Source organism: Manihot esculenta, chromosome 16 (genome assembly GCF_001659605.2).
Source record: "Manihot esculenta cultivar AM560-2 chromosome 16, M.esculenta_v8, whole genome shotgun sequence".
Classification (NCBI taxonomy): Eukaryota; Viridiplantae; Streptophyta; class Magnoliopsida; order Malpighiales; family Euphorbiaceae; genus Manihot; species Manihot esculenta.
The window spans coordinates 28956042-28981544 of NC_035176.2; the positions used below are offsets into that span (position 1 = coordinate 28956042).

General features: G+C 30.8%; 4 protein-coding genes across 8 annotated transcripts; 1 reads left to right on the plus strand and 3 right to left on the minus strand.

Annotated features, from left to right (window-relative positions):
* Nucleotides 1-657: 657 nt before the first annotated feature.
* LOC110603445 (aminopeptidase M1) lies at nucleotides 658-6569 on the minus strand. Of its 2 annotated transcripts, XM_021741174.2 has the most exons (19): nucleotides 6317-6569; nucleotides 6087-6232; nucleotides 5899-6001; nucleotides 5617-5803; nucleotides 5437-5530; nucleotides 5156-5309; nucleotides 4943-5047; nucleotides 4739-4855; nucleotides 4528-4641; nucleotides 3710-3892; nucleotides 3264-3540; nucleotides 3061-3182; nucleotides 2632-2729; nucleotides 2012-2189; nucleotides 1821-1935; nucleotides 1669-1736; nucleotides 1480-1554; nucleotides 1262-1339; nucleotides 658-1132 (listed from the first exon to the last, which is right to left on the minus strand). In XM_021741174.2, the coding sequence occupies exons 1-19, from the start codon at nucleotides 6521-6523 to the stop codon at nucleotides 947-949; spliced, it is 2607 nt and encodes an 868-aa protein (XP_021596866.1). In that variant the 5' UTR covers nucleotides 6524-6569; the 3' UTR covers nucleotides 658-946. The 2 variants fall into 2 exon arrangements, with proteins under 2 accessions (XP_021596866.1, XP_043807778.1); XM_043951843.1 differs by lacking the exon at nucleotides 1262-1339.
* Nucleotides 6570-12117: 5548 nt separating this feature from the next.
* On the plus strand, nucleotides 12118-15238 carry LOC110603448 (uncharacterized protein At4g33100). Of its 2 annotated transcripts, XR_006348958.1 has the most exons (5): nucleotides 12118-12345; nucleotides 12456-12540; nucleotides 12625-12776; nucleotides 14727-14805; nucleotides 14917-15238. XR_006348958.1 is itself a non-coding variant. In XM_043951849.1 (4 exons), the coding sequence occupies exons 1-3, from the start codon at nucleotides 12248-12250 to the stop codon at nucleotides 12727-12729; spliced, it is 288 nt and encodes a 95-aa protein (XP_043807784.1). In that variant the 5' UTR covers nucleotides 12118-12247; the 3' UTR covers nucleotides 12730-12776; nucleotides 14727-15238. The 2 variants fall into 2 exon arrangements, 1 of the variants encoding a protein (XP_043807784.1); XM_043951849.1 differs by having other exon boundaries at nucleotides 14727-15238.
* Nucleotides 15239-15570: 332 nt separating this feature from the next.
* LOC110603449 ((S)-coclaurine N-methyltransferase-like) lies at nucleotides 15571-17042 on the minus strand. The gene is made up of 6 exons (XM_043951756.1): nucleotides 16965-17042; nucleotides 16855-16910; nucleotides 16525-16749; nucleotides 16235-16334; nucleotides 15849-15932; nucleotides 15571-15633 (listed from the first exon to the last, which is right to left on the minus strand). The coding sequence occupies exons 1-6, from the start codon at nucleotides 17040-17042 to the stop codon at nucleotides 15571-15573; spliced, it is 606 nt and encodes a 201-aa protein (XP_043807691.1).
* Nucleotides 17043-19987: 2945 nt separating this feature from the next.
* Nucleotides 19988-25149, minus strand: LOC110603057 ((S)-coclaurine N-methyltransferase). Of its 3 annotated transcripts, XR_002486079.2 has the most exons (9): nucleotides 24823-25148; nucleotides 24635-24743; nucleotides 23555-23779; nucleotides 23339-23438; nucleotides 23149-23259; nucleotides 22953-23036; nucleotides 22506-22564; nucleotides 22147-22395; nucleotides 19988-20396 (listed from the first exon to the last, which is right to left on the minus strand). XR_002486079.2 is itself a non-coding variant. In XM_021740710.2 (8 exons), the coding sequence occupies exons 1-8, from the start codon at nucleotides 25007-25009 to the stop codon at nucleotides 22203-22205; spliced, it is 1068 nt and encodes a 355-aa protein (XP_021596402.2). In that variant the 5' UTR covers nucleotides 25010-25149; the 3' UTR covers nucleotides 21963-22202. The 3 variants fall into 3 exon arrangements, 2 of the variants coding, with proteins under 2 accessions (XP_021596402.2, XP_021596403.1); XM_021740710.2 differs by lacking the exon at nucleotides 19988-20396 and having other exon boundaries at nucleotides 21963-22395; nucleotides 24823-25149; XM_021740711.2 differs by lacking the exon at nucleotides 19988-20396 and having other exon boundaries at nucleotides 21963-22395; nucleotides 24635-24732; nucleotides 24823-24974.
* Nucleotides 25150-25503: the final 354 nt, after the last annotated feature.

Below are 25503 nucleotides of genomic sequence, written 5' to 3' on the forward strand. Positions count from 1 at the left end.
AAATAAATATAATTATAATGTTATATATATATATAATTTTAATTATTAAAATAAATTTACATATGATCATTATTATATTAAATTTTAATTGTATTAAATAATTAATATTAATATAATTTTTATAATTATATATATATATATTTCATATATAAATAAAAAAAATAAAATTAATATAATATATATTAAACAAACCCTAGTATTACCGCACTTGAAAATTGAAAAATTGATTCAGATGTCTGCGGTTTTAATTTGCGATAGAATTTTTATTTTTTAAAAAATAAATAAAATTATTTAAAAAATATTATTTTTTTATGTTAATCGTTCTTTACTGTATTTTATAAGTGTGGTAGATTCTACTGCACTTATAAAATCGGTAAAGGGCTAATTCACCTAATCTGAAAAATTTTTTCTCACATATCAAAGTTTAAAAAATATTTTTTTTTTTTAACTTTATTTTACAAAAAGCCCCGTTTTTAACGTGTTTGACTCATTTTAACTTTTTTTCTTTCAACTCCGCCAACTGATATGGTAGTGATAATCTGATAATGAATTAATTAGTTGACAAGAGAAGCTGTGATACTGTCTTTAATGGCAGACTTTTTTATGAAGTGCAAGTAATTGTAGTTTACTCAATAACTAACATAAATTCGGCAAAGATGCACAAAAGGGACGCAGCAGTTACGTGCCTTAGTTCATTTCTACAACATATAGCCGTTCCATGCAACAAGATCAGCCATTTTCTCTAGTTTGGTAGTAAAAAACAAGCCCAAACAAAGATGAAACATTAAACCATATAGAGCAAGCTATAAGTTCACTATCTATATGTTGTGATGGAGGAGGATTGCTAATGCGTCCGCAATCACATACAATTCTTATTTCGGCACAGCTTTTGGTTAAAGAACCGTGATATTGAACCAAAGAAGTTTATGAAACGTAAAATGCGTTCTTAGTATTTCCTGTGTGCTAATTCTTTCACAGTCTCTGCCAGTTGCTTCTCATTCTGAATGCTCTGAACCCACTTTGCATTAATGTTGATCCGCTCAATGCTCTGCTTCAATGTTCTAGCCATTGAAGGCTTGGTGCGGCCTGCAAAGAACTCCTCTACTTCCTTGGCCTTCTCAAATGAAGCAAACTGTAGGAAGAGGACAATGTTAAAGGGAAAAACATTAGTCTCCAAAGTATTTGCAGAAGGCCGAAAAAAAGAAATTATTGAAGTCAGAAACTTAAGACCAATAATAACATGGAAGAGGAAAGGGCTAACCGGTGAGACAACTGCACTGATAAAGCGAGTTATTAAAAATCCAGAACCCCAGGTTTTTGAGATGTAATCCCACTTATCCTGTATTCCAATAATTTCAAAATTTTTAACCTTTTTTCCTTGGTTCAACTTAAGTACTAATAACTGAAAGAAAGGAAAAAAATAAAGAAAGAAAGAAAGAACTCTTTTTGTAACTTTGACAATTGCTTTAGGGGCATTACCTGCAGCCATGTCCAAGCAGTTTCCCGTCCTTCTTTAGAAACAGCAAGTCCAAAAACAGCATCTTGACTACGAACCTAGATCCAGTGAGAAATAACCTTAAGGATCATTATTCTTCGAGAGACTCTGGTCTCTTAAATTAAATGTTACCATTGACGTAAATAAGGTGAATATACAGAACTCTATTCTACCTCAGAAGATAATACAAAGTTGAGAACTTCAAGAACTATATTGGGGTCTGGACAAGATGCCAAAGAACCTGCAAACGGCTCATATGGGTAAATAATTACCACAAACTTATCAAACTCATATTCTACAGAAATTTCAAAAAATAGTTCAGTACCCAGAATGCGAGTTTTCTCTTGGCTTAGATCGGTCTCCCTATAGACTCTCAGGAGAGATTCATAACCTGATCTATTTGATGTGCTGACTCTCTGCATCACTGCCACATATGCTGCCTGCACCCATTATCCGTAACATTAGGGCAAGCAAGTAAAGGAGCACTGATATTTATTAGATATATTACTAAACAACCTTTCTTATATCAGGTGGAAGGAGTAGTGTATTTCTGTCATCTATAAATGCATGAAATCTCCTACTTGCTTCATTTAATGTCAGATCATGTCCAAACACTGCAAGGGCGGTCAAAACTTCTCCTCTCAACATTGAATCGAGATGGCTTTCACCTTGTTTAGGATCCCAACCAAGCCGCCTGTGAATAGAATTTATACAATGGAAAAATATGAAGGATAAGTGAAAAAAAAATGTCAGTCCTAAATCCTGTGGCAATTTTTATAACCCCCTGTAACTAATTTCTCGTAGATTATAGGATAGGCTGATGACATCAGATCTATTTAATGATGCTGATTCTGTATCTTGGGGAAATTTAAGTTTTTCTGCTTCACAGTAATTATTCCAAGAACGGAATTGAACTCGAAAAAGTTCAGAGCAAGTCTTTTAGCTTGATTTTGCTTCTTTTTTTAACCGAAAACCCAGAATCAATGTTTCAAGTTTGCAACTTGGCATCACACACAATTCTTAAGAGCAAGAAACACAAAAGTTGCTTAAAATTGAATAGAATTCACAACTTAAAATACTATCTCTTTTAAGAAGAAGAATTAGCATGTGCTAAAATTGTAATCAAAATAACTTACTCTGCAGAATATTGGAAAAGATTAATAAAAAACTGGTTAATGCAGTCCAATAATTCAGGGGTTGCATCTGCTGCAATCCTTGTAACTTTATAACTTATCTGTGAACAAAAAGGAAGTAGAATTAGGATAAAAGGAATAATATCTAATACTCCTCCATCCCATAAATTAAGAAATATATTTTTTTATTAACTTTCCCATTATACCCATTTTAAATACATTAAGCTTTATTAAATACAGAGTTATTTTGAGAGGTTTATTGGAAATAAAACAAAATTAAATAGGATTGTAATATTAAATTTATATGTTACTATAGTTTAAATAAAGGAAGGTGGAAAATAATTTTGAGACAATAAAAAAAGGAAATATCAATAAAAATTATGGGACGGGGGGTGTATAATATTGCTAATAACATACAAAGGTGAACATTACATTAATCAAGTTAGACAGCACAGTATACTCAAGCTCCTCCCTGTAAGCGCCCATCAGAGTAAGCAATGAGGTCAAAGACTGGTGACGAGCCATACAAAGGGCAAATGAATCATCCAAAATGCCTATCAAATGTAGCACAATATGTTAACTTCTTTTCTTAAAAACGAAGACATAAGCAAGAGCAAGTCCAACATAATATTTACCAAATCTGTCTGCTTCAGTTAAAATTTTCTTCTCTATGGCATATCTAAGTCTAGCTGCAAGGTCGTCATCATATTTCACCCTATAGAAACCAGTCTGATGCACATTAAGTTTTACCCAAGCACTTTTGATCTCCACAAGCTTGGATTCCTTAGCATCAAGAGTTTCAGATTTTGTTTGCAATAAGAAACTCTTATTCACATCATATGAGCCACAGCATAAAGTTATTGGGACAATCCACTGCCCATCTCCATGGGAACCACTTGATAAGAATTGTGACTGCATTTATTACATTAACTTGTCAGAGTATTATAACTTATCACAAACAGAAACAAATATAAATGTTATGTTGTCACTGCCTTGAAGTATGTAATTTCAAAGTTCAAATAGATAATAGATCAAACATTGGCAGAAAGATGAGTGGAGGACCCCAGAAGAAAAAGAAGACCTGCTCAAATTCCAATTTCTGATCTTGAAGTCTGACAGATACAACAGGGTACCCCTTTTGCCTCGTCCACGAATTCATTAGGTTCTTAACAGGCTCTCCGGATCCTTCTTCAAGGGCAGCCCATAAGTCTTCTGTCTTTGCATTTGAGTAAGCATATTTTTTGATGTACGAAGCAAGAGATTTCTGATATTATAAATAAAGTCACATGTAACAAACAATGTTATCTTCACAAGTGGAAAAATGAACTTGTAAAGACTAGGAAAAAAAAAGATTAAGGATAATAAAAAACAATAGTCTCAAAAGGACAACAAGAAGACACATTATGCTAAGTTGCAATGTCATAGTTCCTCAACAAGAAGACTACGACTAAGCAGGTAATATCATGCATGGATTCAGTGATCATTAGTTATTATGAAGTAATGTCAAGCTCATTACTTATGTGATTCCCAATCACATAAATTCAGGAGATGATTGATAAGAAATGCAAACAAAAAGGACACTAATGGCTTCACTATTCTAAGCAACATCTTGCCCAAAAAAAAGCTAAAGCTTATTCTAAAGAATCCTGACAGTTAACAGTAACACCAACACATATCATCTTGACAGTTCTCTCTCTCTCTCTCTCTCTCTCTCTCTCTCTAAGTGAGTGAATGTGTGTCAATAGGAGAGAGAGAGAGAGAGAGAGAGAGAGAGAGAACTGTCAAAATGATATGTGTCTCTCTAAGTGAGTGAATGTGTCACAATACTAAATACACTACATACACCTGGTTGCTCTAATCAAGAAGAGATTTTGACTTGGATGATATTAAAGCACGCACCTGAAAGCATTCAGCACCAAGATAGCTTTGCAGCATTCGGATAACAGATGCACCTTTTCTATAGCTTATTGCATCAAATATTTCATCAATCTCACTAGCATGATTTATCTCAACCTGGAAAGAAAAGTTTAATTGGAATGAAAAAAGCCAACAAATTAATGACACTTCTATTTATGTAAGACAGAAAACTAAACCTAGCCTGTACATTTACCTCGATCGGGTGGGATTCTTCAAGGCCATCAAGCCTAAGACCTTCAGTAGTTTCATCAAGAAACTGAGTCCATATCTTCCACTCTGGAAACAAGCTATCAGCCGCTAAATAACTTACCTGTGGAAAAAAATCCTTTATATATGACATTTTAAATAAAATATGCTGAAAAAAGTATAAAAGTGGACATGACAATAAACAACATACCCATGTTGCAAAACCCTCATTAAGCCATAAATGTGTCCACCATTCCATTGTTACAAGATTGCCAAACCACTGATGTGCCAGCTCATGTGCAACAACAGTAGCAACCTTAACAGCACCCAAACAAATAATTAGTAATTATGCATCGATATTGTCAATCATACATATTAAAAGTCAATTTTGGTGGCTAAAAAAAAACCTTAGAAGTGCACATACCCTCTGCTTGTTAGCTGCAGCAGAATGCTTATCATCAAAGAGCAAAGCTGTCTCACGATATGTAACTAAGCCATAATTCTCCATGGCCCCAGCAGCAAAGTCGGGGACTGCAATCATATCCAACTTCGGAAGAGGATATTGAACAGCAAAATATCTGCATAATGTGGAATCATTATATGATACTAAATGCCAAAAAATTGCACATGAAGGGATACTAAAAATGAGTATTGATTTAAATGGATCTACATCAAACTAGGAGACTATGAGAAATTAAAACATACTCTTTGTATAATTCAAGTGTCTTCACAGCCACATGCAATGCAAAATTCCCCTGATTTGCCTTCCCAACTTGACAATACACTCGTACTTTGATCCCTGTGCAGATTTGGCAAAACTACACAATATCAAGAACAAGGCTGAACCATTATTGACAAAAAAAATGAATGAGAGGATAATGATACCGTCAGATGTGTGATCTTCGACATAATCAAACAAACCAACGACAATGGCTACCAAATAAGTAGACATGATAGGTGTTTCCTGATAGGAAACAGTCTTCAGAGGTCCATCCACATTCTCCTCAATGACTGGCATATTTGAAAGAGCCACCAATTCAGATGGCACATCTAAAGTGATCTTGAATTTAGCCTGCAAAACCAAAAGTCGATGCCACTAAATAAAAAGAATAAGAGGAAAATGCAAAAGAGTAATACAAAAGCAAGGACTTAAGCCAAGAGAGATACCTTGCAAGCAGGCTCGTCCCAACATGGAAAGCATCTCCTAGCATCAGCTGGCTCAAACTGAGTAACTGCCATGTTCTTCTTCTCACCCTGATGCTCATAAGTGCTGAACAGGAAAAAAATTGCAAAAACTCAATCAAAGTTTTAAAATTGAACTAGTGGGGATTGGACAATTTGATACGCTAGAGTACCTTCTGTAGAAGCCCTTCATTTTGTCGTTCAAAACTCCTTCGAAGTCAATAGCGAGAACTCCCACCCCAATTGGAAGTGTGTCTGCGAACTCCAACACCAATATCTCATCTGCCTCCACCAATTCAACATTCACGGGCTCAAACACCTGATTGGAAATGGCAGATTGTTTCAGTTTACAGAAACTTCAAATCTCAAGTAAAAGCTAGGAGTTGTTAGATCGAGAGAATACCTTAGAGGAGGTGAAGCAAACGGAGTCGCTCTTGACGGAGAGGTCAGCAGCGTTAAGAACAATGAATTTGGTATCGGCAACGATGTCAAGGTCGATAGAGACAGAACCGGCAAATGTGCAGGCGGAAAGGTCCGGTTTCAGGCGGACGTCGTAGCGTTTAGGCACGGAAAATTTGGGGAGGCGAGGCTGGCCTTTGAATTGATCCATTTCTATTCAAGAGTCGAGAGCAGAGAAAGTAGAGCAGAAGAGTTAAATGAGCAATGACTGTCTGGGGAGATGAATTTATAGAGATGGTTGGGATTGGGATACTCATTTTACTTCGGTTATACGACACCGTTTTACGAAAAGCAAAGCTCTAAACTAATCAGCCGTTAATCAAGATTAAGCCATGAATAAATCACATTAAAGTTATCTAATTTAGAGTCGGTAGTATTTCGTGGAAATAGAAAAAATTAATCGAATTAAATTAATTTAAAAATTCAGTTTAATTTTTTATTATTTTAATTCGATTTAATTTTTAATTTTAAAACTTTAAGTTATTTTAATTCAGTTTGATTCGATTTTGATGAGAAAAAATAAAAAATTCGAATCGAATCGCTTTAATGATAATTATATATTATTTTTAATAATACAGAGAGATTATATTATATTAAAATTAAAATATTTTAATTAAATTTTAAAATATTAAAAATAAAGCGTAAAAAATAAAAATTTATTAAAAATACAAATCAAAACGAATCGAATTGAATCAGATCGATTTAATTCGATTTAATTTCTAACTAAAATCAATTTGATTTAATTTTTATAAATACTAAAATTTTAATTTTTAATTTATTCAGTTCAGTTTAATTTTAAATCGAACTGACCTAATATTCACTTCTCATCTAATTAATTTAATAGATAATAAATACTAGCATCTTTGTTATTATAGCTTAAATAATATTAATTAATTATATTAAATTATTTTCCATAAAATTCACTTTTTAAAAAATAATTTAATTAAATTAGCAAAAATATGTTTTAATAAATAAACTAAACAAATAAAATTTAAAAGCTTTTCGAAAAGTTGAAGTTTATCTGTTGAGTTACCAATCAAACAAATTGAAAGAATAATTAGGATGAGAAGACGATGAAGAAGATTTAAAAAATGCTACCGTTATCTGGAATTTTTGTGGTGATCTTCCTCCTTGTTCTTTCATTCCATTTGCATACAAGCCTCCACAAGCAGCCCAAAACAATAGTTGCACCTGCAGCCAAAATCATGCTCCTCTCCGTCAGACCGTTCTCTCTCATGTCTAACTAGATCAATCACTACCCACTTTCTTTTTTTTTTTTTTTTTTTTCCTTATTAACTGAAGATGGATGGAATTTTCTTTTGCATTTGAATTTCATTTATATACACTTTAGATAAGAATATTAAAAGAGAGGCAAACACTCAAAGTTAAAGTATACATGTTGGAGGCTTTGCTAGTTTGATTAATTGGATAACACCTAAGTAAACTCATATTCTTGAGAATAGTTTGATAATTTAGCATTTATATTAAGCTTTTGTTTCACATAAATGATTTTATAAAAAATGAATTTTTATAAATTCATTCATGATTAAAAATTTTTAAGTTAAAAAATTTTTTAAAAATTTATTCTAAATAAAAATTTTAAAAGAAAATTAATTTTTATAAAAATTTTTAGGAAAAATTACTTCTTAATTCCTGAAGTTTAGCGTAATTAACACTTCTGTCCCTCTATTTTGGCAACCCAACACTTAAATCCCTCACTTTCTCTTCCGTCCAAATTCGTAGTCCTCCTGTCCATTTAAACCGTTTGGTCAAAGAGTCAAATATGAGAGGTGATAATTTTTTCTAAAAATACCCTTCTCTCAAAGTGAAATTCCTTTTTTTTTTTCTCTTTCATGTTTTCTCCGGTTGAAGAAGAAGAAGAAGAAGTTGCAGAAAGGGTAGAAAGGGTAGGAAGAAGAAGAAGAAGAAGAAGAAGTTGCAGAAAGGGTAGAAAGGGTAGGAAGAAGAAGAAGAAGAAGAAGTAGTTGCAGAAAGGGTAGAAAGGGTAGGAAGAAGAAGAAAAAGAAGAAGAAGAAGAAGTTGCAGAAAGGGTAGAAAGGGTAGGAAGAAGAAGAAGAAGAAGAAGTAGTTGCAGAAAGGGTAGAAAGGGTAGGAAGAAGAAGAAAAAGAAGAAGAAGAAGAAGAAGTTGCAAAAAGGGTAAGAAGAAGAAGAAGAAGAAGAATAAGTTGCAGAAAGAGTAGGAAGAAGAAGAAAAAGAGGCATTTGGGTTTCGGTTTTGTGATTTTGAAATAGTAGGATTTTTAGTGAGAGTTAATTTTGTCAATTCACGTGTTCCAAACGGCTATTTTGGACGGAAGGATTACGAATTTGGACAGAAAAGAAAGTGAGGGACTTAAGTATTGGGTCGTCAAAATAGAGGGATAGAAATGTTAATTACGTTAAACCTCAAGAACTAAAAAGTAATTTTTCCAATTTTTTATTTTAAATATAGAGTAAAGAAATAAAAAAAAATTAAGTTCTCCTCCTTCAATTTAACAACTTATGTTAAATTTCACTAAAACATATCGACTGTTAACATCAAGTTAGTGTCACTTAATAATGAATTATTTTTAAAAAATATATTCTTTTATAAAAGAAAATTAAATCGGTCTTTATATTAAAAGAATATAGAAAACGAGAAGCCGTATGCTTAAAAGTTATTTATTTTTATGAGAAATTAAATTAAAAAAATAAATACATTTATAAAGCCATTTATTTTCAATATTAATAAATAAAATAATAATTATATTTTTTATTATAAAACTAATAAATTATTTACAATTTTATATTTTAATTAATTTTTTATTATTATTACATGATTTGTAATATTTTATTACAATTCATATAAGTCCTATAATTTATAATTAATATATCTATAATCTATATATACATATATATATATATAAGCTAATATAAAAAACTAGTATTTAATAAATTCTTCATCTAATGAGAAAAATATTAGATTAATAAGAAAAGAAAATTTTAATAAATTATATTTATTAGCAACTTAGATTTTCATACTAAATTTTATTATTTTTATTTTCTTGATAAGTATAAATGTAATTCTATGTTTCTTAATTTTTTAATTTATTAAATCTAATTCATTTAATAAGTATTTAATATTTTTTCTTAATTGACTTTCGAAAATTAATTATATTATATACTAAAAATTTATATAAAGATTATAAATTTAGAATAAATGCAAGCTCGTTTAATAAAGAAAAAACTAGTATATCAAGGTGTCAATTTCATGGATTATTTTTTTATTTAAATAAACATATCTTAATTGAAAAAATGGATATTGTTTGTGGTTAAAGGTTTGGTCGTGGAACTCATTTAGATATTCAATTCTTGTAATTAAAGGAATAATGAAAAGTGAGCTGCAACAATATTATTGGTCGAAACCAGAATCAATTGACTAATAAAAAGGTATAATTAATTGGCAGTTTATGGATTCCTTTGTGTCTTTCTCTTCATCTTTCCCATAGAATAATTTGATTCCTTTGTGTCTTTCTCTTCATCTTTTAACTTTTAAGCGAAATGTGATATGAAATAAATTATTGTTAGTGGATATAATTTAATAGATTTTATTATATTAATAATTATAAAAAATTTTATTTATTAATTGATAATTATTAAATTTTTAAAAAATTTAATAATTAATTCTATTTTTTTAAGAATATAAAAATTAATAAAGATATTTTATTATAAGTAATTTATTATATTTATTCACCTTAATAGTTTAGTGGAGTAGTTTATATATATATTTCAATCGTATTTAATATAATTTTTATTTTGAAGGAAAATAAAATTTAAATTTAAATCTTCACATGTGAGTTGTATATATTTTTAATTAGAATTATTAGCTAATTAATGAATCGATTTGAATCGAATTTCAATATGAATCGAATTTCAATATATTCACAGTCCCTTCCTCCTCTTCTTTCTTTTTTTCTTTAAAAAAATTCTACTTGTCCCCCCCTTCTGTCTCCTTTTATTTTTTTTTTATATAATATTTTATTCAATTTGTTTAATTACTCCTTGTTTACAGTGGGAATTTTACTTTAATCTCAAAAAAATATAGTGGGAATTTTATATTTTTTTATATGAATTTGAATTTTGTATTATTATCCGATTGTATTTTCTTTAAAAAATTTATATAATTTCATATATATTTTTTTAAATAGGGATGGAAAATTGGAGATTGAAAGAGTTGAATTTGAAACCTCTTAGATTTACTTAAATACACTTACCACCAGATTAAGTTTTTGAGCGCAACTCCATATATTTTTTAAAATTTAATATATTATAGAACACATAAATTTAAACTCTCAAAATATTATAGCACGATTGGCGATGAAAAATTTCAATTTTAAGAGATTCACTATCATCGATTTTTTTTATATAGAAGGAACAATGTCATAATTTTGAAATCGATTGAAATTTCAATTGTTAGTAACTCGAATTAATATTTTTAATTTTAAGAGATTAATTTTTATTACAATTACTATATGCTTAAAAAATATTATAGGAATAAAAAGAAAGAAAAAATTACTTTTAACTTTTATAATAAAAAAATAATTAATTAGTCAATATAATTTAAAAGTTACACTAAATAATTCTTATCATTTTAAGAAACTAAACTAAAAAGTTTTTGCATTAAATTTTAAGTTAATTGATGGAGAAAGGCTCAGAATAATTTTATAATTTAATTTAAATATTTAAATTTTAAATAAATTAGCCTAAAGTTTACATTTAGCTATAATTTTAATTTATTTTTAAAAAATAAAATGTGATAATTTAAATAACCATATCAAATGCAATATTTTATTATTTTTAAATATAAATTAATCTCACATCTAAAAAATATTAACTTTAATAATTAATATATTTAATTTTAAAAATAACAATAATTTAATGGTTAAATATGCCGTCAATAAATTTAACAATAAATAACTTTATTTTATAAAAATTTTACAAGGCATATATTTTTCAATTATTTTATATGTATTATTATTTTGAATTAAATAATATATTTTAAAGATGTGAGTATATATTTAATAATTGAATAATTTATCTTTTATTTTTTATTTTAAAAATTAATCAAAATTATATCTAAATAAAACATTGAATTAATTTATTTAAAATTAAACTGATAAATTACGGTATTTAGGTCTCTAATCTCTCCTATGAATAATTGAATTCAATTCCTAATAGACTCAGCCATGAATATAACTTTTTCTAGTCGAATATGTTCCAACCAACTTAACTAGGAATTTTTACAAAGGTGAGATTTTCTTTTAAATTTAAAAACTTTGAATTTATATTTAGTAGAGCAGTATTTTAAAGTAACATTTATAAAAAGATTTTAAAAACTTTCAATTTCAATATATTAAGGTTAAATTTTATTTTCAAACTCTCAAATGCCTTACAATTTTTAATTCATTTCAAATAGTAAAGCTTTAACAATTAATATACAGACACACACACATATATATATATATCAATTATTTTATTAATGAAAAAATTAAGAAATTATTATTTTGAAGATTAATAAATTTATGGGTTTTATTTATTATTTTAATAAATAATTTTAATTTTTAAAATAAAAAAAATTAATATTCTGAAATTTTTTTATACTTATAAAAATCAATTTAAATAGGTTCCGTAATTTTTTAATACTTACAAAACATAAAAGTTAATTTTTAAGAAAAATTTTTATACTTGCGGAATATTAATTTCAAGCGGGTCGGTTACTTTCCATTCGAAATCCCCGACTACCATCCCAGCAGCAAAATCGTCTCCGCCGAAAGTCAATTGGCATAACGGCGCAAGATCAGTGATAATGGAAGAACTGTGAAGAAAAGACGCGAGATGGGTTTCATTAAGAGAGAAAAGAAAGCTTCATCTTCCTCGACTTCAACATCGCCTTGTGCTCATCTCAGAGCTGCTTACCAAAATTGCTTCAACAGGTCTGTCTCTTCTCCCTCTTTTATTATCTAGGCTCGTCCTTTGAACCCCTCTTAAAACCCTAGCACTCGCTCTCTGTCTTTCTAAAATTTCCTGTTCTATGGTTTTGCAGGTGGTACTCAGAGAAGTTTGTGAAGGGTCAATGGGAAAAAGAGGAATGCGTTTCTGAGTGGCAGAAATACAGAGCTTGCCTCTCTGTACAGTTCTTTCCCTTTACTTCTTTTGAAACTAATTCTTGGCAGTTTGATAATTTTTTTCTTCTTCTTGATATTTTGTAACAGGAACATTTGGATGATAAGCATTTGAGTCGCTTCTTGGAAGCTGAAATCATTCCAGCCGATTTGGGAAATCCAGTTGATGGTGCTGCTGCTGGTGTTCCCCAGTAACTCACATTGTTCTATCTCTAAGTAATAAACTAGAGAACAAATTCAAGGTAAATTCTTTAGCTTTTTTCTGATTGAATTCCGTGATTATACTTTTGATCGGATTTGGCGTTTGATTAACCTGGTGTCTTTAGAATTAAATTTTATATGGTATTTTCTTGACCTGTTACTTAAAAGAGTTATTAATTAATTAATGTGAAGCTAGTAAAACTGTTGGACCTTGAGTATATGAAGTGAAATGTATTGGTAAGTGGTGAAGATTCTGAAAGAAATGCTTGTTATTACCAGGTATACATTGAGGATTTAAAATTTTCTCCAATGGTTAATGGAAATGTAATTGTGTATTGACTACAACAGAGAAAAAAGCAACATTATGCAGTCTGTGTGATTCTTTTTTGTCAAAAATTAATTCTTTTTGGATAAGTTAAGGCATGGTAGAATTAATTTTGTTCCCCAGTCCAGTTGCACTATTGTCTTTGTTCAATTACTTCAAGTTTATTACCTCTCGGCTCTTGTTAAGGTCAAAGTTTTAGTTTCAATTTTATCTGTTTTTCTGTTCTCATGTATTTGTTTTTTTACCATAATGCTGCTGGCACAGCGAAACCTTTAAGATGCATAGAGGATGGCAGAGATTGTAAGATAAATGGAACATTTTTTGTCTCCCATCCTTAATCATTTCTTATTGTTTCCTTCTTGCTATGGTTCATGTGCATAGGATTAAGTTCTTGTGATGATTACTGTTGGTTGTGCATGTAATTCATTCAATATTATTCTTGATGGTGATTTCTTCCTTTCTTTCTCTTCTTTTTCCTTCTTTTCTTGATTTCTATCTATAAAAGCTGAAAGGAACTTGAATTCTTCATATTTGTAGCATCAGCTGGTTTTGAAAGAGTAAGATACGTACTGTTTTTAAAGGTGTTATTCCATGATAAAGTGATTCTCTTAGAAAAATAATGGTCTAAAATCAATTCCAGCCCCTTGCCTGCAGTGCTCTAGATCATTACATGTTGCTGAGATGTAATTTGTTGGGTGACTGGTGGAAGCTTTCTTTTCTTACATGAATAGAAATTGAATTGCCACTTTTGCCATGTCTTAGCCCTTATATCAAGAGAATGTCTTGACTCTTGATGTCATTGTAAGCATAAGAATCATAAATCAAGATTTTTGGGGTTTTACCTAGTGAATAAAATCATAAAATTGTAACTAAGGGAATCATTGAGGACTGTTGGTTAGTAGAACAAGCGTCTTAAGACTATATATTGTAGTTGAGGCTTGCTGTCTGTCTTTTCTCCACTTGGCCTAATCTACTTCATTTTGATTCTGCATGATATTCTCTTGATGTCAACGTAAGAATAAGCAAAATCAAGAGGTTTTGGGCTTTTCTGGTGCATAAAATCATAAAATTGTAACCAAGGGAATCCTTGAGGATTGATGGTTAGCAGAAGTGTATAATAGTTGTCTTACTGTATATTTAGTTGCAGGTATGCTGCCTATTTGCATTTTACCATTAGGTCTAACTGTCTGCTTTATTCTAATTCAGCATGGTTTTTGGTCACCCTTTTAGAAGAGTTGCCATCTCATTTCCTCTTTTCTCTCACCTGGTGGTTGGGCAGTTTAATTGTCGATCTTTACTGCGCAACAAATTCTTTCTGTTTGCATATAATAATTGGGTTTCTGTATTTTCATTCCATATTTCATGGTTACAGCTCCTTAATTTGAAGTTAATTGCGACGATCCCTTGTATTTCCTTCCATATTTCTTTATTTAAGATACTTTGAAGTGTGAATTGGAAAATGTATAGTCTAAGGGATCATCGCGCTCAGTGTCAATTTAGAACGTGTGACATATAACATTGTTAAATAACCACTGAACCTAAAGAAGTAAATGTGAAACTAGTTAATGATTGAAATTGCTTAGTAATAGTTATTATATTTTTCTTCAAGTAATCCAAAGAAGTAACTAGCAAAGCTTATTGGAGCTATATTTACATTTGGCTGCAGATAATTACCTATGATTGCTTGTGTAGCAGTCTGACCATCTAAAGTACCCTGGTTCTATTCTTGTTCTGCAATATGCAATGTAGGAGTTAATGATTGAAATTGCTTAGTAATAGTTATTATATTTTTCTTCAAGTAATCCAAAGAAGTAACTAGCAAAGCTTATTGGAGCTATATTTACATTTGGCTGCAGATAATTACCTATGATTGCTTGTGTAGCAGTCTGACCATCTAAAGTACCCTGGTTCTATTCTTGTTCTGCAATATGCAATGTAGGAGAGGGTCCTGGAGCGGCATTGATGGATAGGTGAAGCCTACAATCGATTATTTATAGATGGGTACAATAGAATTGTTTCATATATGGTGTCAATGAGATTTTGGTGCAGGAAAATCCTTGATGGAATGTTGAGAAACTGTATTCCTTATTATTTTACTATTGATTTGAATTTGAGTTGGTCATTGAACTACACTGACAATTAAGTAATATAAAATCATCACCTCAGCCATTGCTCCCATGTCATCCTCAACAGAGGGGAGTTAATCTTTTCATGCTTCATTTTTTCTTAAATAGGAAAAGTGCAACCATCCATTCTTCCCCGTTGTTGTACCTAAAAAGTTCTGCAACTGCAATGAAGAATGTTCTCCAGTAGACTGTCCACTTGAGAGATTGTTCCTTGCCATAAGTTGATTCCATTATTGGCTTCATCAAAGCCAAGTTCTTGTCCATTCTTTTGAGCCCCTCCTCACTGCAAGGTTTTCAGTACATCTTAAAATTAAAACAGTCTATTTGCCTTAAGATTGGGGAGCCATAAATCTAGTACAAACACTGAAGGGTCACTATCCATCCTCAACTTGTCTGTGCATAATGTTTCCCATTCACAAGCCAATGGTTGACAGCAGAAACATCATCCTGCACATAAGTTTTCAGAAAGAAGGCTTCATAAGAGAGCCAAACTCAACTGCACCATTTCTGTTAGTTCTGATATGGCTATGCTATACATCTTTGTTCATGCATTCTTTAGCTTTGCTATTTTGTACACTGCCACACAACTATTCATTGCTATTTCAACATAGACTGTTTTACAAGGCAAGAGAACGTTTTCTAATGAGAAATGCAAAGCTGACCTGGAAATAAAGCAACAGATTTGCAGCAGGCATTGTTCCTCCAGCGAAGAAATACCTAGTAATCCAGTCATCTTCATTTATATCCTGAATATAAACAGAGGATGGGATGTATCTTTTTATATATGCAAGAGCTGGCCTTTCAAATAAACTGAGTTGATCAAGCACACATGTTCAGGTGCTCAACAAATAGGCATGCCTCAAAGTGGTGAGCAAAAGCCTTATGGCAGAAATGATCCACAAAAAGAAGACTATCCCGTTCCATCCACTTGGATATCTTGTGAAGAAGGTCTTTGTAGTTTTTCAGATGCTATTCGAGGACCAGACCAATTATCAACTCATGTCAACTTTGATCTTAGCAGCTGTAGAATGATTTGAAAAGCACTGACCTCGAACATTCCAATGGAGAATATGCGATCATAGGATGCCACCATCTCTATTGTGCTAATATCTGCAACAATAATTTCCACATTCTGCAGCAGATGTTCCCTACAGAGAAGGGTGATTAAATGGTTTGGATCATCTGCTGGCCCTCACGGCTAATAATTTGTGAAGAAATGATGTTTCTGTAACTTTCAGTTGAAAATGGTCAATATGGTTTTTTTACTAGCCAATTAACACCCTATATCTGGCGCAAAATCTAGTGAATGATGCATTGCTAGTGTATTAAGCATTATACCGGCACTGCTCCTCGACGAATGCATTCTGGGTTGTGGAGTTGCAAATCCCAGTAATCCTGCAATTTCTGTAATTTCGAGCAATGTATAAGGAGAGTGATCCCCAGCCACATCCAATATCAAGGACAGTGTGACCATCTTTTAGCTGTGACCGCTCACAGTAGAGCTCCAACATTGCTTCCTCAGCATCATCTAAGGGGCTTGATTTGTCAGAAAAATAACAGCAACTGCATTTTTTCGCATACAAACAAAATCACTTATGGAATAACAAAGCATAAGGCTTTTTGGTATGACCATGTTCATCCAGAAATGTCGGTGAAAATGTTGACTACCTATAACTTTTCACATCACAAGAGAAAGGCTGAAGCTGACAAAAGAAACATTGGACCTGTTTCACAATTATGCAGAGGAGAAGATGTATAAAGAATCTTCTGCTCTGTACTTGCCTATCATCAACAGTTGAGGGCCAAGTCTTGAATTTACTTGCACAAAAGCTACTTTCCAGAAAAACAGCAGTCATAAATGGAGAGTACTCAGGGGCTCCATCCAAACAAGGTAATAAGATTCTATTTTCTTATCATTTGGCACACAAATTTTAGACATTTTACAAATTCATATTGGAGCAACTTAAGTTTTGGTGAAAAATGACATTTACTCTTTTTAGTATAATAAATTTATAAGTTTTATTTTAACATTAGAATATGACTTTAAGATCCGAGAAATTATTTGTTCCTCACTTCCATTCCCTTTCCAAGTCAACCAAACATTTCCAGTTAGTATCCAGTGAGTCCTTAGTCTTAGTGTAGTAGTAAACTAGAGAAAGCTTGTTTCTAGAAATCAAAAGATCTTAAATTTCCAAGTCCTATTAATATTATGTTTGGTATTGTCATAATGCGATATAATACAATTAAATTTTTTATTAAATCAATAGAAATTTGAATTCTATTACCTTGCGTTATGGTGTACCAAACATAAGTTTTTTTTTTCATTATGTTATTATTGTCCATTTATTATTGATTTATTTATTTGAGAACTTTGTGTGAATTTGACCAATTTAAGTTGAATTTAATGTGACGACATGGAAAAAAATTCTTGTAGACACCCAAGTATATAAATTTATTATACACTCAATCAATTAAAATTATATATATATATATATATATATATATATATGCCCTAGTTTTGGATGAGGTTTGTTATAAAGTGTAGATGATATGCTAATCTTAAATTGGATGGGCGTATATCTAACTAGATGCATGTTTTCCGATGATCACTATGGATCAGATTTTCCCAAATTCTATGGTTCAGGGTCCCACTTTGTTTTTATTCCAAATTTGGTAGTCTCTTTCGCAATAGAGTGGGCAAGAAAAGTATGACAAAGCTAATCGAAATACGAAATATTTTTGTTGCCATCTTAATGGTTCAACTCTATCAAAATAGGAAGACTCACAGGGAACAGTGAAGCACTCATCAGAGGAACTGTCACATACCTTCTCGGATTAATCTTCTACCCAGAGGAAAATAGATAAAGGAAAATGAATGAGTCATACATGGCCATAGAACTGTTAATTGCTAAGGAAGTAATGCCTATTCACAATCACAGAGACAAAAAAGCAAGCAGATATTGTTCCACTGCATTTGCAATGCATTAAAAACAGAAAAAAAAAAAATACCTGTACTTGAAATTTTTTCCCAAAACCAACTTGAAGAAAGAAGTAGGAAGCTCATAATGTTGCGCTTTGGGCTTCTCAGTCATGATAGCAATAGGCATCTGTTTGAGAGCTACAGAAGCAATTTATATATGAAAAGAATAGACCGAAAAGAGAAGAAAAAGAGGAAAGGGGATTGAGAAAAGCATTACAATGCACGAAATGAAAGAGGTCGGAGAGCTGGAGATCAGAAGAAGGCTTGTAGCCAGAACGAAGTCGGGAGGCCGAAAGCAGTCGAGTGAGTCCCCTAACCACAGCGTCTGGCAACAAATTTCGTTCCAGTAAAGCTAAAATAACCCGCACAGAAGCATCGTAAGGCAGCTGAATTAGGCCCTTCATCTTCAAAAGTTGCTGCTCCTATTAGGTGCTGTTGCCAATTAAAAGAAACGTTAATATAATTTTATATATTAAAAATATATTCTCGTGAATATAAAATATTAAATATCGTATGCCTAATTCATTTGAGCTAAATTTTCAAATTCCTCTCGCTCACCGTATGTTTTGTTTTTTTATTATAATTGCATTAGATCGGCGCAGTGATTGATGAGTGCTTCTAGTTAAATATTTGCTCAATTCATATGTATCGGACTTTCGGCCTCACTAGAGCTAAACGTTGGTACTTCATTGAGTAATCTAATGCCAGCAAACTTTTGTCTAACTTGCAGACATATACTCTTGCCAAATCAAATTTTTTATGGCTACGTAAATTTTCATGGCTAAGTAATTTGATTTGTAACTTCTACAAGTTCAGTTTCTTACAGGTACAAAGCTACTGCAATGGCGTTCTCTTCTCTCTTTGTTTGAACTTTGCAGAGCAGATGAGATTAGGAGGTTCCAGAAAAGGAGAGATAATGCTCAAAATAACTGAGGTTTTAAATGCATTGAAGGTTGATTTTATGAGAACTAAATAAATTTTCAAAAAGTGAATTATTTTTTAAAAAATTACTAATTAGTCCTTATAATATAAAAAAATTCACTCATTAGCTATTGGTTTTGACATTTTAAAAAATTTACTAATTAATCTATATAATTTTAAAAATTTTATTAGTTGATCTCTCAAATTTTTAAAATATTTACTAATTAGTCCCTTTATATTATGAGTATTTTAGATTTTTTTTTTTTACAATATTTAACAACTAAAATTAATAGAGAGATTAACTAGTAGACTTCTTGAAACGTCAGAAATATTTTAATGCATTTTTCAAAATCGATAAACCAACTAGTAAATTTTTCTATATCTTAAGGACTAAATAATAATTTTTTTATTATTTTTATACCTTTAAAATATGTTAAAATAAACGTATAAATTTTTATTCTTTTAAAATTTAATAATTTGATATATGTATTTTTATTTTATTAAATCAGATGTTTTATCGTTTAATTTTTTATTAATTATCTTTGAAATAAATAAATTATTTTAAATATATAGTATTATTTAGTTATTAAATTATATCAAACTTAATATTTATATTCTTAAAATTTTTAAAAAGAAATAGTTTATTCTTTGTATTTTAATTTTACCAAACTAAAAAAATGTTGTTTTGAATATTATTTGATAAGACTGGAATCATTAACGTAACAAAATTAAAGAATAATATGCACCATTATCTGGATTTTTTTTTTTTTTGGATCTTTCTCCTTGTGCTTTCATTCCATTTCCCCAGCAGCCCAAAGCAATAGTTGCACCTGCAAGCAAAACCATACTCCTCTCCATCACACCGTTCTCTCTCTTGTCTAACCATCAATCACTACCCACTTTCACTATAAGTAAATAGGGGTTTTTGCGTCGAAATTTGCACCGAAACATATGTCTGTCGCAAAACAATAATTAGCGATAGAATCTGCGACAAATTTGCGATAGGAAAACTTATTACATTTTGACGACGCGAAAGGGCAGATTAGCGACAGAAAAAATATTAGTGACAAAATTAATCCCGTCGCTAATTCATCGAAAAATATCAAATAAATTCAAGTCCCTAGATTCTTTCCCTCCGCTTTTTTTCCATCTCAACCGACAGTCTCTTCTCACCCAACAAAAGTCTCCACAATAACCAGATTTGCCTCCCATTGGGCCAATCCTGTTGGCTCTTCAACGATCGGAGCTCTCCTACTGTTGGCGTCGATTTTGCCAACCAGATCTTTGCTCTATCACCGGGATTCTCCGCCTGCAAGACATTAAAGATAACATTACAGCGGGAGAGAGTGGCGGCACTTCTAAATATTAAAGATAACTTCTTTGTGTTCCCTTTTTTTTTCTAGGACAAATTGATCTCCTTGCTGTTGTTCTCGCATTTTTTTTTCAATTGTTCAATTATTATTTTATTAATAATTAGTAAAATAGTTTAATTATTTAAATTTATATAAAAAAATGTTATTTTACCTATTTGGATCTTGTTTGAAATTGAAGTTAAATTTTAGAGTTTTATTTAACTAAAAAGTAAAATTGAGCTTTGTTCAGAGGTGAAATGAATATATACTTATATATATAAATTCTCTGAAAAGTTGATTAGGGATGTGAATTTGCCGATTCATGTGTCGGACAAAAGATGAGAAGATAGATATTTGTTTGGTGGGATGCGACTTCGGAAGATGAGAGATTTTGTTTGTGGGGGAGGGCTTTGGCTTCTCCTCCTTTTGTGTATAATTTTGTTTTTTATCTTTATTTTTATAAATTAAAGTGTTTTGTTGATTTTTGTAAAATGATTTTGTAGTCTGTTGGTTTGGATACAGCGGTGCGGATAACGATTACAAAATCGATGCTGTTGTGGGTTGTATGGGTTGGAATTAGACTTCTTGGTTTTATGGGTTTTTCAATGCAATAATATTTGCATAATAAAAAAGAAAGATATTTTTATTTATTTTTATTTATTACAACAAAATGTGATAGAATTGATAATATGCTAAGCCGCAGTTGTGCAAGTCAAAATCCTTATTTTTGATAAAGAATCTATGTAACATAATGTTTCTGTCTATTATTAAAGATAAGTTTAGGGCATGTTTGGTTTAAATCTGATAATTGTGATAGCAAATAACTAATATATTTTATGTGTTTAATAAATTATGTGCAATTGTTATAGTTGAAATGTAAAATGAATAATATAAATATATATTAATTTTATTATATTAATAAAATAAATATTAATTTATTATACAATATATGTAGCAATTAAAAAATTAAATATAATTTTTTCATATATATACATGATTTTTATAATATAATAATAAATACTATAGATTAAAAAAAACATATAAATATTTTAATTATTGTTTATAGTATTTTTAATTTATTTATTATATTTTATAATTTTAAATAGTTTATATATTGATAAAAATTTTAATTTATAAAATTATAAGTCATCTGAGTAAATTTGAGAGGTCTCAAATTTTACTATCTCAATTTTCGATTTCTATTTAAAAAAAAAAATTTTAACATGTCAATCAAAATAGATAAGTGGATAGATAGTCTTTTTTTTTATTTAACTCATTTAATATATTTCGGTAATAATTAAATAATAAAATAGTTAGTGTCGTAATTTTTTTTAGTACTGAATAAATTTCCCTAATTAGGTGAATATTTTAATAATCAAACTGATAGTTGAAAAATAATTTTTATTAAAAAAGTAATTAATAATTAATGATTAAATTAAATAAAATACATCTTTATTAAAATAACCAAATTTCATTTGCAGACTTGTTATCAAATAATGCATAATCCTGTGATCGACCCTCACTGAAAGCTCAATTGATAATAGATTAGAAAGTCACTTGTCATTAGGTGGGAGATATTTCCCACCATTCAAGCTTAAGATAATAGTGATTAGCGACTAGTTACAGGCAATTTTACCTTATTTAATTGATCATCAGATTTGGTTTATTTAGTTCAAACAAGAGAAATGATATCGTTAAAATCATTACCTCAGCCATGGCTCCCATGTCATCTTCAACTGAGAGGAGGGTGTTTTTTTCATGCTTCATTTTTTCTTAAATAGGAAAAGTGCAACCATCCATTCTTCTCCATTGTTGTATCCAAAAAGTTCTGCAACTGCAATGAAGAATGTTCTCCAGTAGACAGTCCACTTGAGAGATTGTTCTTTGCCATAAGTTGATTCCATTATTGGCTTAATCAAACCCAAGTTCTTGTCCATTCTTTTGAGCCACTCCTCACTGCAAGTTTTTCAGAACATCTTAAAATTAAAACAGTCTATTTGCCTCAAGAAAGGGGAGCCATAAATCTTAAAAGTACAAAATATCTAAGGGTTACTATCCATCCTCACCTTGTCTGTGCATAATGTTTCCCATTCACAAGCCAATGGTTGACAACAGAAACATCATCCTGCAAAAAAGTTTTCAGAAAGAAGAAGCCTTCATAAGGAAAAATTATTGAGTACAATCGTTGTACCATCTAGGATGCTTATATGGTATAACTAGCTAATAAGATAGAGACATTTATACAAAAATAGTTTTTTTTTATACAAAAAAATACTAGTTAGTTACTGTCTAAAAGGATTCACTCATCCACCTTAGCTTATATTTATATAGTTATCTAATTTTATTGGTTACGCGGTACAATGATACTGAGTAAGAGAGCCAAACTCAATTGCATTCTTTAGATCTAGTATTCTTGTCTACTGGCACATAACGAGTCATTGCTATTTGAACCTAGATTATTTTATGCTTTAGAATGAAAAGATATGTTTGCTGATGATAGATGGAACGGTGACCTGGAAATAAAGCAGCAGATTTGCAGCAGGCATTGTTCCTCCACTGAAGAAATACCTAGTAATCCAGTCATCTTCATTTATATCCTGAATATAAACAGAGGATGGAATGTATCTTATTCTATATGCAAGAGCTGGCCTTTCAAATAAACTAAGTTGATCAAACATACATGTTCAGGTGCTCAACAAATAGCCATACCTCAAAGTGGTAAGCAAATGTCTTGTGGCAGAAATAATGCACAAAAAGAAGACTGTCCTCTTTCATCCACTTGGATATCTTGTGAAGAAGATCTTTGTAGTTTTTCATATGCTATTCCAGGACAAAATCAATTATCAACTCATCTCAACTTTGATCTTAGCATCTACAGAATGGCTTGAAAAGCACTGACCTCAAACATTTCAATGGAGAATATGCGATCATAGGATGCCTCCATTTCTAATGTGCTAATATCTGCAACAATAATTTCTACATTCTGCAGCTGATTTTCCCTACAGAACAGGATGATTAAATGGTTTGGATCATCTGCTGGCCCTCACAGCTACTAATTTGTGAAGAAATAAAGTCTGTTACTTTTAATATGTTGCTAAAGAATCAAGCATTATACCGACACTGCTCCTCGATGAATGCTTTCTGGGTTGTTGAGTTGCAAATCCCAGTAATCCTGCAATTTCTGTACTTTCGAGCAATGTATATGGAGAGTGATCCCCAGCCACATCCAATGTCAAGGACAGTGTGGCCATCTTTTAGCTGTGACCTCTCACAGTAGAGCTCCAACATTGCTTCCTCAGCATCCTCTAAGGTGTTTGATTTGTCAGAAAAATAACAACAACTGCATTTTTTCACATATAAACAAAATCACTTTATGGAATAGCAAAGCAAAAGGCTTTTGGTATGATCATGTTCATGCAAAAATATCAGTGGAACTATTGACTGCCTATAAGTTTTCACATCACATGAGAAAAGCTGAATATGACTAGCCATAGCTTGTTTTTAAGAAATCAAAAGTTCTTAATTTCCAAATCCCATTAACAGTATGTTACATTTGGTAACAATGTAATGAAATATAATGCAATTGAATTTTCTATTAAATCTCAATATAAATTTTAATTTCATTACATTATATCATGGTGTACTAAACATAGCCTTAAGTTGTTTTTTTTATTGTGCTGTTATTGTCCACTTATTATTGATTTATTTATTTGAGAACTTTGTGAGAATTTGGTCAATTCTAGTTGAATTTTCTATTAAATCTCAATATTTTTGTTGCTATTTTAAGTTGTTTGATATTGAGGTTGTGAGGGGAAAAAAATATATCATTTAGATAGCTTTATAGAAAATCAGTTTATAAAAATTATTTTGTCATTTTGATGTTTCCGGAAAGAAAATGTTATTTTTTTAAAGCATCTTCAAACTGGCGGTTAGTTAGTCAACTCTATCAACATAGGGAAACTCATAAGGAACGGTGACTGATGCCATAGAAAAAAAAAAAGAAAAGAAAAGAAAAGACAAATCGTCTATTGACAGTAAAATACAAAAAGAAAAAAAAATCTGGATCCATCCCTCATTCATGGCCATAGAACTGCTAATTGCTAAAGGAATAAGAAAGGACTAATGCCCATTCACAATCACAGAGACAAAAAATCAAGTAGATATTGTTCCATTTCATTTGCAATGCAAAAAATACCTGTACTTGAAATTTTTGCCCAGAACCAACTTGAAGAAAGAAGTAGGAAGTTCATAATGTTGCGCTTTGGGCTTCTCAGTCATGATAGCAATAGGCATCTGTTTGAGAGCTATAGAAGCAATTTATACATGAAAAGAATAGATCGAAAAAAGAAGAAAAAGAGAAAAGGGGATTAAGAAAAGCATTACAATGCACGAAATGAAGGAGGTCGGCGAGCTGGAGTTCAGAAGAAGGCTTGTAGCCAGAACGGAGACGAGAGGCCAACAGCAATCGAGTGAATCTCCTAACGACAGCGTCTGGCAACAAATTTCGTTCCAGTGAAGCTAAAATAACCCGCACAGAAGCATCGTAAGGCAGCTGAATTAAGTCCTTCATCTTCAGAAGTTGATGCTCCTAGCTAGTCGTACTAAGCTATTGCAATGGCGTTCTCTTCTCTCTTTGCTTGAACTTTGCAGAGATAAGATAATGAGGTTGGAGAAGAATTTTTTTTTTTTTTTTTTTTTGTCTAAAGGGTAAAAAAAAAAATATATCGTTAACTTAACGGGGTGGATACAAAGTTGTTGTCCACGGGATGGATTTTGCCTAGACGTGGCGACCGTCCGGTTCACAGTCGGTGAATCGATTTTAACTTTTAAACCAGATCAAAATCTTATATTAGAGGAGGCAATTACAGTTTTTTTTCTATAAATTACAATTGAAAATAGATAAAAATTGACCGGTTTAAATTGATAGTGGAATTTAATTTAATTTTAATTTTTTATTTATAAAATAAATCATGTTTATAAAATTATACCATTTAAAATCAGTGTATAAATAAATTAAATTAATAAAACATACATAAATAATTTATTTATTTAATAAAATATATA

Coding starts and splice junctions, on each gene's coding strand:
- LOC110603445 (XM_021741174.2), bottom strand. CDS start 6,523: ATGGATCAATTCAAAGGCCAGCCTCGCCTCCCCAAATTTTCCGTGCCT. Junction 6,233..6,316: donor TTTGCTTCACCTCCTCTAAG/GTATTCTCTCGA, acceptor ATTTCCAATCAG/GTGTTTGAGCCCGTGAATGT. Junction 2,190..2,631: donor CTTTTCCAATATTCTGCAGA/GTAAGTTATTTT, acceptor TTCTATTCACAG/GCGGCTTGGTTGGGATCCTA.
- LOC110603448 (XM_043951849.1), top strand. CDS start 12,248: ATGGGTTTCATTAAGAGAGAAAAGAAAGCTTCATCTTCCTCGACTTCA. Junction 12,346..12,455: donor TACCAAAATTGCTTCAACAG/GTCTGTCTCTTC, acceptor ATGGTTTTGCAG/GTGGTACTCAGAGAAGTTTG. Junction 12,541..12,624: donor AATACAGAGCTTGCCTCTCT/GTACAGTTCTTT, acceptor ATTTTGTAACAG/GAACATTTGGATGATAAGCA.
- LOC110603449 (XM_043951756.1), bottom strand. CDS start 17,042: ATGACTGCTGTTTTTCTGGAAAGTAGCTTTTGTGCAAGTAAATTCAAG. Junction 15,933..16,234: donor TCTCCATTGGAATGTTCGAG/GTCAGTGCTTTT, acceptor GTTTATATTCAG/GATATAAATGAAGATGACTG. Junction 15,634..15,848: donor ATCTGTTGCTTTATTTCCAG/GTCAGCTTTGCA, acceptor ACTTATGTGCAG/GATGATGTTTCTGCTGTCAA.
- LOC110603057 (XM_021740710.2), bottom strand. CDS start 25,009: ATGAAGGACTTAATTCAGCTGCCTTACGATGCTTCTGTGCGGGTTATT. Junction 23,780..24,634: donor GGCAAAAATTTCAAGTACAG/GTATTTTTTGCA, acceptor GAAAAAATGCAG/TTGTTGTTATTTTTCTGACA. Junction 22,565..22,952: donor ATCTGCTGCTTTATTTCCAG/GTCACCGTTCCA, acceptor ACTTTTTTGCAG/GATGATGTTTCTGTTGTCAA.